This window comes from Myotis daubentonii, chromosome X (assembly GCF_963259705.1).
Source record: "Myotis daubentonii chromosome X, mMyoDau2.1, whole genome shotgun sequence".
Taxonomy (NCBI): domain Eukaryota; kingdom Metazoa; phylum Chordata; class Mammalia; order Chiroptera; family Vespertilionidae; genus Myotis; species Myotis daubentonii.
This window is the reverse complement of record NC_081861.1, coordinates 7,341,191-7,355,666: the sequence shown is the minus strand read 5'-3', so window position 1 is coordinate 7,355,666 and position 14,476 is coordinate 7,341,191. Positions and strand designations below refer to the sequence as shown.

Below are 14,476 nucleotides of genomic sequence, written 5' to 3'. Positions count from 1 at the left end.
CCAGGAGGTCACAGTTCGATTCCCTGTCAGAGCACGTGCCAAATTTGTGGGCGCAATCCCCCAGTGTGGGGCATGTAGGAGGCAACCGGTCAGTGATTCTCTCTCATCATTGATGTTTCTATCTCTCTCTCCCTCTCCCTTCCTCTCTGAAATCAATAAAAATACATATTTTTAAAAGCAGATGGAAGGGCAGAGTGAGATTTAGAGCTTTGGAGAGCCTGGGCTTGACCAGCAGTAATGTTGATGGGAAAATTACTGAATGACAGAAGTAGAAGAACCCTATCAACTGGTTTGCACTTTAGAGAAGGGAGTCGTCCATTGAAGAGACTTGCAGTTAGATAAACTGATGTTTGGAAGAGGAGCCTGGCTGTCCCCAGGACTGGATCTCAGCTTTTGGAGAGACCTACATGATTCCTGGGTCAGTCTACCCACTTCTTTCTCCTCGGGATACTTCTGGGAGGAGCCCTGTTCACAGTTGCCTTTCAAGTCTCCTTTAAAAAAATCTACTGTCATTGGTGTCCGATCTCCTTTCACGTTTTTTTAGACATGTTACTCAAATCTTGGCTTAAGGACCAGTCTCCAGTCTGTTTCTTTAAAAAAAAAAAAGTTTTTATTGACTGCAGAGAGGAAGAGAGAGAGAGAGAGAGAGAGAGAGAGATATCAATGATGTGAGAGAATCATGGATCGGCTGCCTCCTGCATGCCCCACACAGGGGACCAAGCCTACAACCCGGGCATGTGCCCTGACGGAATGAAACTGTGACCTCCTGGTTCATAGGTTGACGTTCAACCACCGAGACACACTGGCCAGGTCAGTCTGTTTCTTTCAGGTAACTTTGCATATCTTGTTTCTGAGGCATTTTATGTTTTTTTAATAAATAGTTTAGTTCCCAGTGGACAACCTTATTTATCTAATTCCAGAGGGCCTTATAGTTTCCCCAGGTGCTGCTGATAAATTACTTAGAGGATCACAAACCAGAGACAGGGAATCCAGCCAGGAGGTGAGGCCAGAAACCCCAAAATGAATATTGAGGGCCTACATTCTGCCCTTGTCATCCCCGTAAGTTCCCAAAAGGTTCAGGAACTTTCTATATCTTGCCATTTATTCTTCCATCTTCCAGATTGTCCCTTGTACCTGGAAGCAGCAATATCAAAATCCTTGGTCAGGTTACATGCCTGAGTTTTGGGTTCAGATAATACAGTCACTATACTTATAGGCTTCAATATGTTACTGTTCAGTGAGCATCACTTCTGAGGATGAGAATTCGCATAGCTGAGTTTTGAGAAGGCTGGGGTCCTAAGTGGCCTTTCATTAGAGAAGTGTGTTGGACTAGCAGGAGAAATCCATTTCTCCTGATGTGGATTGATAAAGGGAGGCCTGCTACCTGGGTCTTTGCTTTATGTACACAGCTGACCATGTTGATAAAAGAGAGAACTTTGGGATTCTGAAGAAACTGAATGTTTTAGGTCCTGAAAATTGTTCAGAACTCAACTAACACAGCCCCATTGTTTTGTAGACGAGGAACCAAGGTCCAGAGAGCAGGTGACTTGTCAAGTCTACGTAGGCTGCCAGTTAGGGAAGGAGCCATAATAGAACCCAGTATTCTTTCTATGAGTCTGTGCTGACCCCCAAAAGAATGGCAGCCCAGCCCTAGCCGTTTTGGCTCAGTGGATAGAGCATTAGCCTGCGGACTGAAGGGTCTCAGGTTCCATTCCGGTCAAGGGCATGTACCTTGGTTGCAGACTCCTCCCCGGCCCGGACCCTGGTAGGGCTCGTGCAGAAGGCAACCAATCAATGTGTTTCTCTCACATCGATGTTCCCCTGGTGTGGAAGCACCCCACATTGAGGGTCATATGACACCATATACCCCCAAACTAATAAAAATCAGTCCACAGTGAGGAGAAAGAACTGGCTAATTCACTGTGCGTCACTGCTGGAACGGAGATCTTTTGCTCCCCCTAGCTGCCATGTTGAGGACTAGCATCTCTCAGAAGAAAGGGCCCTGGAGAGGAAGGGTCTATCTTGACATTGGGGAACCAGGATAAAGAAAGCCACCTTAACTGCACGCAATTGCCCAGCCCTGAGCTACTGGTACAGTGGAGCCTGGTGGTAAGAGCACAAGCTTTGGGGTTCACGCCAAGCTCCCCTTACTTGTGCGACGTGGGGTGAATCATTTCAACTTATTTTAGTCTCAGTTTCATCATCTTAAAATTGGATGGGTAACTCCCATTTTGCAGGATCAAAGGAAATAGTGTACAAGAAGAGACAGACACCCTGCCTGGTATGCAGTAGGTGCTGAGTGTTCCCATGAGAGTGGAGATGAGTACCTACATCGCTCTACAATAGATTGGGGCAGGGGGCCAGTCTGTGAGCTCCTTGAGTGTTTGTATTCCCGGGTCAGGACCTAGTTACAGTGGACTGCATAAGTGTGTGTTGGGGTGGGATAGCGGGGAGACCGGCCTGCCTGGAGCAGAGGTTTAATGTTAGGGACAGAGGCTGAGGGGCTTGGCTTCCATTCTGTTGGTAGTTGGGGAGTCACCGAAGTGATGCTTACCTGATACATGCAAATAATTGGACCAGGGCTCAGAAGCAATCTTGTTGCTGCAGAGTCAGATGAAAAGGTTTAGTGTAAAAAGATGCTCTGTGGTCCTGGCCCTCCATCCCTTTAAAAAGCTGTGAAAGCTAAAGGTTTGACCCATGGTCCTGCACCCTGTACCTGGCACTGCACTAGGCCTAGCCTCACAGCTCCACCCACAAGGGGCGGGAGTCTTATCATCCCCACCCCCATTTCACAAGTGAGAAAGCTGACGCTGGACAGAGGGAGTGCCTTCCCAGGATTTTGTGGCTAGTAAGTAGCAGAATGAAGTACTGAACTCACCCACTCTCTGAGCTCCGGCACCCTGATGCTTGCCTACCTCACCTCGCTGGGTGGTGTGCCATTCACTCTCCCAACAAATATTCTCTTCTGAGGTCTACCTGCTTCCTGGGGGTCCCTCTCTCATGTTATTTATTTTTTAATATATATTTTTATTGATTTCAGAGAGGAAGGGAGAGAGAATCACTGATCAACTGCCTCCTGCACGCCCCCAACTGGGGATTCAGCCCACAACCCCGTCATGTGCCCTTGACCTCCTGGTTCATAGATCGACGCTCAACCTCGGAGCCACGCTGGCCGGGCTCTCTCATTTTATACTCAGCATAGCTGACGCTCCCCTCACTTAAGGTTGCATCATGGTTCTCTCACCTAAGGACAGAGCCTGCAATGTGTTCATCTCTGTCCCCTCTGCAGTATGTCATGGTTGGGCGAGGAGGTAAAGAAGGAGAAAGAAGACAATAGGGGATGAAGAAAACACTTCCCATACTGTCCCACTTTTTCCAAGTTCCCTGGTCCTTCTTCCTGCCCTTCCCCACCCCCAACGCATCAATGCACTATGTTCCTTCCTAACTCCCTTCCCCTGCACATAGGCGAGGAGGAGCAGCGGAAGGGTGTGGTTCAGATTTCACTCATCCCCTCATTTCCCTCAAAGCTGTCCCCACTCCATTCTCTTTTGTCGCCCTTCCGTTGCCTCTGAGGGGGCCTCACAATGAAGAAGGCAGACCAATGTAGTAGAAAGGAGCTCAGCAGCTGACTCACCCTCTCAGCCTTATTCTCTTCATCTGGAAAATAAGCAGGTTGGACCAAGCAATTGGCAAAGCCTTTTCTATGTTGTTAATAATACCTGGCATTTGTCTGCTGGGTTCTAAAGGGCTTAATCATCCCAACAGCCCTGTGAGACTTGGCCTCATGTTACAAGTGGGGAGACTGAGGCTCAGATTCCGAGAGGGGAAGGGCTGGTACGTGGCAGAGCTGATATCTGAAGCTCAGTCTATTGTTCAAAGCTTGGACTTTGCCCCTGCCCACAGCTGTGGCTGCCACTCAGCCACTCTGAGGAAGGCCTCACTCCTCACCGTGACCCACCAGGCCCACATGGTTGGTTCCTGGCATCTCTCTCTCTCTCTCTTTTTTAATGTTTTTATTGATTTCAGAGAGGAAGGGAGAGGGAGAGAGAGATAGAAACATCAATGATGAGAGAGAATCATTGATCGGCTGCCTCCTGCATGCCCCCTACTGGGGATCGAGCCCACAACCCGGGCATGTGCCCTGACCAGGAATCAAACCACTGAGCCATGCCAGCCGGGTGGTTCCTGGCATCTCTTTGACCTCACCTCCAACCACTCTTCCCCGTACTCACTCCACCTCAGCCACACTGTCCTCCTCCCTGTCTCAACAACTGGCCAGGCCCTTTGCCATCTCAAACCCTTTGTACCGGCTCTTTGCTCTTCCTGAAATACCTTACTCCTCATTTTCATGATGCATGTTAGCCTTCGAGGACACTGCATAGGGCAGAGGGAGAAGAGGTGAAAGCATATGCTGACTGTCATTTTCTTTCTCTGTTTCTCTTTCAGATCGGATGGTGAGAATTCCAGAACAGTCAGGTCAGTACCTCCTTTCTTTAATAGTGATTGGGACATGGGACAGGGACTGGGGTGGGGGCCTTTGGTTTGTTACTTCGGGATCCATGGGCAGAAGTGGGGACCAATTCCAAGGGTTTTGTCCTGTTGGTATTAGAGGTGCTGTGGAGTGGGGTGGAGGGCTGGCAGGTATGGGGAAGGGGTTGAAACTGTTCGTCAGACTTTCTAACCCTAGCTGATTCAGGGCTGGGCTGAACCCCCAAGGGGTTCATGGGAGCTGCCCAGATGGGAAAGTTGACCCGCAGAGAGTTCAGCTCTGGCCCTGGGACCTTCTCAACCTTCTCCTCCCCGGAGAAGAGGGCACAGTACATGTGGGGCTTCCCTGGTCTGGCTTTCATGCTCCACCCTGAACAACTCCAGCCCTGAGTTAGTGGCATTTGGATGGACTTTTGATGTGACACATTTGACATATTAGAAATATACATTATGGTGACAAGCGCACAGTGTGTGTGTGTGTGTGCGCTTGCTAAAAAGGTTTGCAAGCTTCAGTAAGTTCTCAGGTGTGATAAATCTGCCACTTCAGTAGGTGGGAGTAAAACTGGGTTAGAGACAAGGGCTATTTGTGCATTTCCCAGGCCTTAAGCCATCAGAAGCTTCATGAAGACAAGTGTTAAGTGAAGGGGCTAAGTGGGAATGATGGGGGTTTCAGAGGAGGGCCCATTACTGTTAGTATTCAGGTAGGGAGTGATGGGGTGGGCCTCTGAGATGAGATGGGCCCAGATGACAGAGGCATGGATGGGCACTCCAGGTCCCAGTCAGGGCTGTGACCAGCATATATAACACCTTTGGGAAGAGTAGAATCCACTGAGTGGATCAGTTGGAGGAATGTTCCCTTTCCACGGGGCTACTTTGGCCCATCACCAGGATTTCTGGCTCAGTGAGCAGAGCACAGATTGGATTCAGCCCCCACTCATGCCCTCTTGGCTGTGAACCCTTGTGCAGGGCACAGCTTGCCCAACCATATGCAGCAGCCCTGGCCTGGCATCCAGGCAGTGGATGTGGGAGAGGGCAGAGGAACCTAGCATACAGACAGAGGTGCAGAAGAACACACTGTTACTTAGTATCCCAGGCAGAACGGGGGGGGGGGGGGCGGGGTGGAGTGAGCACACTGATGCCCAAGGCCAAGGCCGGGGCTGTGGAATGGGACAACACTTGGGCCATCAGGAAATCAAGGGGAATGTGATGTCTGCAGTCGGGCCCAGTGAATATGACAAGACACACTTAGCCCTGACTGGTTTGGCTCAGTGGCTAGAGCGTCGACCTATGGACTCAAGGGTCCCAGGTTCGATTCCGGTCAGGGGCATGTAACCTTGGTTGCGGGCACATCCCCAGTAGGGGGTGTGCAGAAGGCAGCTGATCAATGTTTCTCTCTCATCGATGTTTCTAACTCTCTATCCCTCTCCCTTCTTCTCTGTAAAAAATCAGTAAAATATATATTTTTTAAAAAGACACAGTTAGACTCTGCAGTGCATGCAGTGAAGGATATGGCATGGGCATGGCCTATCTAAGCATTTATTATTATTTTTTAAACATATTTTTATTGATTTCAGACAGGAAGGGAGAGGGAGAGAGAGATAGAAACATCTATGATGAGAGAGAATCATTCATCGGCTGCCTCCTGCACGCCCCACACTGGGGATCGAACCCACAACCCGGGCATGTGCCCTGACTGGGAATTGAACCATGACCTCCTGGTTCATAGGTCGATGCTCAACCACTGAGCCACACCAGCCAGGGGCTCCTAGCATTTAAGAAGGCACTGGTCTCAGAAAGGAGCCGGGTCCCACTGTCCCACTGTGTGCTTAGAGAAAGACAGTTTGGGCTTCCTGTTGATGTGCCTGCTTACTTGTTGAGGGACAGATTGACAGTGTCTCTCCCTCTGCTCTTCCCAGCAGGGGAGTTCCCGGGATCTGGAGCTCAGGGTATTTAGTAATTATCATAATCATAAGTCATATGGTGATATAAGTTGGGCCTTTACAGCTTACTGAAGTTGTCAACGACTTTCTTTTGTTTGATCCTCCCAGTGACACTGTAGGCGGAACCTGAGCTGGCCTTATCATCATTGTTTTACAGTTGAGGCAACTGTGGCTCAGCCTGGTTTGCCCAAAGCCACGCCACTAATATTTGGCTGAGCCTGGATTCAAACCCAGGTCTGCCTGGCACATAGCCCAGAGCCCGGCCCACGTCGTCCCTGCGGGAGCTGTGGGAAGCCTTGCAGATCATAGTAATCCTCCTCAGCCTCCTCCTAATATTAAGAATAATAGCAGTTATCATTTGCTCTTCGCATACTAAGAAATCTGAACATGTTCTTATTTCATGCTCACAACAGCCCTATTAGACATGGATTAGGATCCCTGGTTTACAGATGAGGTTCCCGAGAGGGTCGGTGATGCCCAAGGAAAGAAGAGCAATGGGGCTGGAAGGCATCTCTCTGACTCACACCCTGGGCTGTCTGGTTCCAAAGACAGCGCCTGCATTTGGGCCCACAGTCAAGGAAGCTACAGGGCCCTTGAGGACTCAGCAATTGGAGAAGCAAGGGTCAAATCTGGGTTGTCTAAGGGACCTGAGACATAGCATTTGTGGGGCATGATGATGCAAACACAGTGGGAGCCGGGGCTAGGTGGGCTGTCTGAGGATGCTCTCAGTACCTGCATGTCAATTTTTTAAAATATATTTTATTGATTTTCTACAGAGAGGAAGGGAGAGAGATAGAGAGTTAGAAACATCGATGAGAGAGAAACATCGATCAGCTGCCTCCTGCACATCCCCCTACTGGGGATGTGCCCGCAACCAAGGTACATGCCCTTGACTGGAATCGAACCTGGGACTCTTCAGTCCACAGGCCGACGCTCTAGCCACTGAGCCAAACTGGTCAGGGCTGCATGTCAATTTTTTAAAAATATGTTTATTGATTTCAGAGAGGAAGAGAGAAGGGGAGAGAGAGAAAGATAGAAACATCAATGATGAGAGAGAATCATTGATCAGCTGCCTCCTGCACACCCCACACTGGGGATGGAGCCCACAACCCGGGCATGTGCCCTGACCTGGAATTGAACCAAGACCTCCTGGTTCATAGGTTGACACTCAACCACTGAGCCACACTGGCTGGACCTGCATGTAAATTCTTGAGCTCACTTCAGTTATGGGTCAGGGATGGCTTCCGGGAGAAGGTGGCTTCTAAGCTGGGCTGTGGAGGACAGACACGCAGACTCTGCATATAGAGGCATTGCTGGCGCTGGAACCAGCATGCCCAGGAAATGAGGGTGGACTTACAGAAGGTGGCAGTCAGTTGGGCTAAAACAGATCTGGGCAGGAAAGGCTTAAATGTTCAAGATCAGAACGCTGGTCAGGGCTGGGTCACAGACGCCTTCTGTCACCAGTGAGGAGCCGGGGAAGTTTGGATAAGAGGCTGGGCTCCCCAGCAAAGCAAGGGAAGCAAAGGGCTCCATTTATGGTCAGGTCACTTTATAAATATGTGACTTCTTTTTTTGTTTTTTTATTCTGCACCCGAGGCTATTTTTTCCATTGATTTTTGTTTTGTTTTGTTTGCTTGTTTTTAGAGAAAGAGAAGGGGGAGGGAGGAAGGGGGAGAGAGAGAAACATTGATGTGAGAGAGAGACATCGATTGGTTGCCTCCCACATGTGCCCCCCCTACCGGGTCCTGGGATCGAGCCTGCAACCGAGGTATGTGCCCTTGACCAGGAATCGAACTGGTGACCCTTCGGGGTCTGCAGGCTGATGCTGTAACCACTGAGCAAGTGCGCCAGGGCTAGATACGTGACTTTGGACTACTCTGTTCATCCCTTGGAGCCCCAGTGCCCTCCTCTAATGAGCAGTGTGTGCGTGTGAAGGGGAAAGGTTAGGAGGATAGCAGGAACACCGAGGAGAGGGATTAGGCCGCGGCTTTGTTGAAAGTAAAACAGCAAGGAATGAGCAGCATCTGTGGATTGAAAACACCCCACACACACACACCCTGTGGCAAGGCTCAGGCCTGAGGGCTTCCAAGCACAGAGTGCCAGAGGAAGTGTGGAGTCTATCTAATTAGAGCTGAACAGCTGGTATCTCGGGAGGGCTGTGGGTAGAAGGTGCCTGGACTTCCTGCAGATCAGTGAGAAGTTGTCAGACCTCCAGGCACCTTAATAAGCCAAGGTCCAGAGAGGGACTGGCGATGGCTCAAGTTCCTGAAGCTAGCTCTCAGCAGAGCCTGCTTTCTTGCTGTGTGTTCTTTGTGAAGCCACTGAACTTCTCTGGTCCTTATTTGTTTCCTCAACGGTGAAATGAGGATAATGATTCTGACTTCCTTGGGTTGGTGAGGGAACTTACAGTAAAGCGATGCTCAGCACCAAACAGTGGCTAACACATTGGAGTGCCCTCTGCCTTTTCCTAACCTAGTCCACTGTCAGTGCTGAATAAGGAAAAAGGTGAAGTGTAGAACTTGAAAACAGAGGGGCAGGAGGGGCCCCAGGCCTGGAGGCACTGCCTCTGCACTTAGGGTCAGACTGGAATTGGGGAGTGAGGGGGGGGGAGATCAGGGACTAGGCTGGGGTTGCTAGGCACGCAAGATGGAGAGCTGGAGGAGGTGGCCTGTTGCTAAGGAAGGAGGGAGGGGGAGGGGAGCTGCTGACACCCTTGGAGCTGGGATGTCCCCATGGCAACAGGAGCCGCTGCAACCTCGGGGAGGAGAGGTGGGAGGAGCAGCCATTGCTGGCTCTGCTCCCAGAGGAGTCCTCCCACTCTGGGCCTCAGTGCCCCCATCTGTCCAGCGGGACTTTGGATTAGATTATCTCTAAAATTCTTCCTTGTTTTGACCTCCTGGTAATCTGGGGTGGCTGAGACCTCACAGAGGACTTTCCGTGGTTCCTGCATTCACAAGTGCAAGACAGCGCCAGTGCCCAGAGCTGCGCTGCCTCTTCCCTCTCATGCTGTCTGCTGTTCGCTGCTGCCTGGGTGCCCGCCCTGTCCAGCTGTCTCTTCCCACTGCTTCCTTTGCCTGGAATCTTGTCACTTACTGCCCCACCCGCCCAATGCGCTCTGGGGCCCAACTCCAGTCCTGCCCATTCTGGGAAGCCCTCCCTCCCTGCCTCCTCCCTCCTGGGCTTCTTCGGGTTGAGCTCCTGCTGCCATCCCTAGCAATCACTGCTGCAGCTCATCAAGCCGCTTCTAGGAGCTGGGCTCCACGCAGGACACTTGACAGGCTAAAGCCTTTACAGTAGATTGATGGTGTCATATGGCAGATCCCATTTTACATGAGAGACAGTGCCCTGAGAGCTTGTGACTTGTCTGCGATTCTCTGGGTGCTGTGTGATGGAGCCAGGCCGGGAATTTGGCTCTGTAAGTGCTGCCACCACCCTCCCCTCCCGCCCCGTTTGGCTTCCCCCTGGGCCTGAGGTGGGTGTTAGCAACAGCACTTTCTAGGTGATCGCTAAAGCTGTGCTGGGCACCATGCTGGGTATTTCATCTATTCTCTCATTGAATCCTCACAACAATCCTATAGGGCACATATTCCTGTCATTTTACAGATGAGGAAACCGAGGCTTAGAGAACTAAAATGATTCTCCCCATGCTAGAACTAGAATAGGAATCCAGACCATCAGAGTTGCAGCAACCACACTGTACTATAGCGGGGTTAACCCAGTCATGTTCCAGAAGCACCGCAGAGCATCCCCTATGTACCAGGCCTGTGTTGTGGGATCCTTGGGGTGAGAGAGAGAGGGTTACAGAAGTGGGGTACAGACACAGATGAGCTGGCTCTGGCAAGCCCCAATGGGAGTGTGGTGCCCAGGAGAACCCGTGGTAAGGATGAGAGTCTGGAGGGGGCAGAGTTAGAATCTGACAGTGGGACAGAAGAGGAGGGAGGTGGGGGAAGTTGGGAAATTTTCCCAAAGAAGGCACCTTTCCAGGAAGCTCACAAGAAACAAGAACGGATAAGAGGGTCCTCCCCCCGCCCCCCCCCCCGTTCCTGTCTGCATTCCTGTGCCCCCGCCTGGCCCAGCTCCAGGAAGTGGGTGACCCCTAAACTGGCTGCGTGCCTGGTTGGCACCAAAATAAACCTCTCTCTTCCCCTCCCCTCACTTCTGTCCCCTCTGTCCTGGCTTTAATTAGCAGCCCTGGGGATGAGTCACTTGGTAGTTGGGGAGGGAGGCTGCGCAGCACCCAGTCAAACCTCCAGTCCTGGCCCCAGCCTTTCGGGCAGCGCCACTGCGTTCATGCATGTGGGTGCTCCCTGCCCCTGCGTTCCTGCATGTGGGTACTCCCCGCTCCTGCGTTCATACATGTGGGTGCTCCCTGCCCCTGCATTCATGCATGTGGGTGCTCCATGCCCCTGCGTTCATGCATGTGGGTGCTCCATGCCCCTGCGTTCATGCATGTGGGTGTTCCCCGCTCCTGTGTTCATACATGTGGGTTCTCACTGCCCCTGCATTCATACATGTGGGTGCTCCCTGCCCCTGCATTCATACATGTGGGTGCTCCCTGCCCCTGCGTTCATGCATGTGGGTACTCCATGCCACTGCGTTCATGTGCATGGGTGCTCCCTGCTGGCCGGCCGGCCCTGTCCATATGATGTGAAGAGTGCAGCGGCAGTGCTGCATGCTAGCACAGCCATGCATGTGCGGGTGTCCACATAGGAGCATATTTGGTTGTCGCTGCCTTTGTTTCTGTGTGCCACTGGACGTCAGTGTGTGCGTGTGTGTGGCTTCAGCGTTTGTCTATGGTAGAAAGTGTCAGGAAATGAGGGAGCATTAGGGTGAACAAACACAACTGCTTTATCATTGCATTCACCCCGCCCTACATAAGTGTTCTTTTTTAACATATATTTTTATTGATTTCTGAGAGGAAGAGAGATAGAAACATCAATGATGAGAGGGAGTGAGTCATTGATCAGCTACCTCCTGCATGCCCCACACTGAGGATAGAGCCCGCAACCTGGACCTGTGCCCTAACTGGGAATCGAACTGTGACCTCCTGGTTCATAGGTCGATGCTCTACCACTGAGCCACGCCGACCTGGCCATAAGTGTTCTTTATGCGTTTTTGCCTGTGCAAGCCCTGCACTTATATGCCCAATTTTCCCTTCTCTTGACCTGGGTACATTCTGTTGCAGGGAACAGAAACCCACTCAGACTCAGTCAAGAATAAAGGGTAGAGGGACCTCTTGCAAAGCTACATCTCACGGAATCTAAGAACAGTATATGAAGTATACATGAAGTATAGCCAGGCCACACGCCAGCTGGAAGTGGGTCCAAGAAGTCAAGGACCAAGATTGTGTGCTCTCTTTCTGTCTCTCTCACTCTCCCTTCTATCTTCTCTCTCTCTCTCTCTCTCTCTCTCTCTCTCTCTCTCCATTCCTGGGGCCTGTGTCTTGGCTCTCACCTCTCATGGCTTGCCTGGTCCCTGTCATCTCTTTGTCATTGACTCCTCTCTCTGGCCTGGCTTCCTCTGCTTTCACACACAACCTTCCAGCTTCAGGGTCCACCCCCATATGACCACAGCATGTCTAGTCTATGGTCACACGAGGTGGCAAGGGGCTGTAGGTGGGAGTCAGTTCTCTTTGAAGTGGGTAAGGGTAGAGAGATCAAATGCTCGATACTTGGTCTTCTACAGTGACCACAGCTTTTATGTGTCCACAGTGAGATTGGAGCCTGGGTAGCAGTCAGCTCAGGGACCCACCCACAATATAAGATTGCTCATTCATCAGGGTTTGGGTTCCTACTGTAATGCAAATAGATCTGTGCTCACTACGCTTTCACATAGCATGCTTTTGCATCAGAACACCCTGTTTCACCAAAAAATTTCCCCTTATTACCGCGGCTCCCAGTATGTGGTGATTTTCATAGCCTCAGAATGATGGGCATAATGTTACCCATGGTACAGCTGCTACCAAGTTCTTGGTTGCTTCAGGAATTTTTATATTTTATTAGTGCAGGGACTGAATTTATAGTTACCTGCAGTATATAATTACAAGCGCACATTATCAATATTATCAGCTTGATGCTTGAGTTTAGTTTTCCATGAATACAAACCCTGCAGTTTTTGCATTAATTACAGAGGGAATTAATGACCCCTTAGACAAGTTTTCACCTATGAGTAAAGAGTTTGGAACCAGCGGTGCCTGTAATGACTGGTCTCCAGACGCTGGGGCAATGCCTGCAGCTCTGACCTCGGCCCTGGCCTCAAATTCTCTGGCTGAGGCTAGAGGCTGCGCACCTCCTCCTTGGGAGCCTCCTGTTTCTGCTCTGTCACATAGCAGATGCTGTCATTATTTCTAGTAAAAATGATACTGTTTGCCCGGTTGGTGTTGCTCAGTGGTTGAGTGTCAACCTATGAACAAGGAGGTCACAGTTTGATTCCTGGTCGGAGCACATGCCTGGGTTGTGGGCTCAATCCCCAGTGTGGGGCGTGCAGGAGGTAGTGGATCAATGATTCTCATCATTGATGTCTCTCTCTCTCTCTCTCTCTCTCTCTCTCTCTCTCTCTCTCTCTCTCCCTTCCTCTCTAAAATGAATAATAATAATAACAAAACAAATGAACTAAGAAAACACAGTGAACATTAAAAAATGATACTTTTCTTATTGTTGTTAAAACCATCTTTCACAAGTAAATGGTAAACACGAGTGGGTGAGATCATCCCCAGCTCCAGGCAGAGTCTCCTTCCCTCCCTTTTTTCACTATTCCAAATATTAACAATTGTTTTGATTCCAGAAATGTCTACTATGTGTCAGGCCCTGTTAGCACTCAACACATATTATCTTTAATCTTCCTGGCCGCCCTACTAAGTTGTGGCGATCACATCCACTTTATGAATAGGGAACGAAAGAAAACTAGAGAGGTAAAGTCACTTGTTAGAGGTCATCCATCCATTCATCCATCCCTTTATTCAATCATTCACTTAAGGATGATGTGCCAGGCAGTAATGTGCTAAATTAAACGCAGTTGGTCACAATGATGAGTAATAACAGAGTCCAGAGTCCTCCTCTGAGGAAACTCACTGTCTTGTAGGGAAACAGGCAAGGAAACAGACAATTACAGACAATTACAGGGAAGGGCAGGATGCTGTGGGAGCACCTCGGAAATATACCCAACCCAGCCTGAGGGTCAGGGCGGTTTCTCCAAGCTGACATCTAAGCTGAGCGTTGGAAGATGAGTAGAAGTTAGCCAGGTGAGCTGTGGGGGTGGGGGTGGGGTGAGGTGAAGTGGCCAGGGTTGCAGACAGAGCAAAAAATGTATGCTAGGGCTGTGGGAGGGGTACTTGGCATTGCGTTTGTGAATTATAAAGGTTGTGTGTGCAGTGGGATGGCCCTGCCCTGACAAGTGGTGTGGAAAGGGGGAAGAAAGTGAATCGGGGCTGGAACGGGGACCCTGATCAATGAGGCCCAGAACTGAGGAGCAGCAGAACCCAAGAGCAGTTTCCGTGCTTCAGGGTTCCTAGAGACAGGAAGTTTGCATACCAGGCCCTGGAGCCCCGCCTCGCCAGCGTCAGGCCTGGATTCCAGAGGCCACAGTGCCCTCTAGTGTCCACAAGCCCATCTTGCAGCCTCCATCTCTGTGGATTGTGTCTCCTACCAACACCTTACTGACTTGTGTGTCTGGGTGCCCTGTGTTAAACTATGGGGACACAGATGAATAAGACAGAGCTCCTGACCCAGAAGAGGTGACAGACAGTGCTGAGAGAAGTACAGGGTGGGAAGGACACAGGGGAGGGGTCAGAGCAAGTTCCCAGAGGACCACAACGTTGGAGAACATGGGGGAACTAAAGAGGTGGGGCGGTGGCCGTGGGGGCGGGGTGGTGGGGAAGGGCCTTTTGAGTGGAGGGAAGGCACAGGCAAGGATAGGCTGACAGCGGAGTGACAGAGAATTGCAAGCACTCCTGTCTGGGTGAAGCACAGGGTGAAGATGGGGGAAGGCTGAGACTAGCTGGAGATGGGAGGTAGGGGCCGGCTCACAGAAGGTTCTAGGATGCCTTGCAG

At 50.7% G+C, this 14,476-nt stretch overlaps 1 protein-coding gene across 3 annotated transcripts in view; it reads left to right on the top strand.

Moving 5' to 3' along the window:
- Positions 1–14,476, top strand: part of IQSEC2 (IQ motif and Sec7 domain ArfGEF 2) — an 84,174-nt gene that overhangs the window by 21,009 nt on the left and 48,689 nt on the right. For all 3 annotated transcript variants that reach the window (XM_059679157.1, XM_059679156.1, XM_059679160.1), the window contains exon 2: positions 4,447–4,476. In XM_059679157.1, the coding sequence (XP_059535140.1) occupies positions 4,447–4,476 (30 nt within the window). The remainder of the gene's footprint in view (positions 1–4,446; positions 4,477–14,476) is intronic.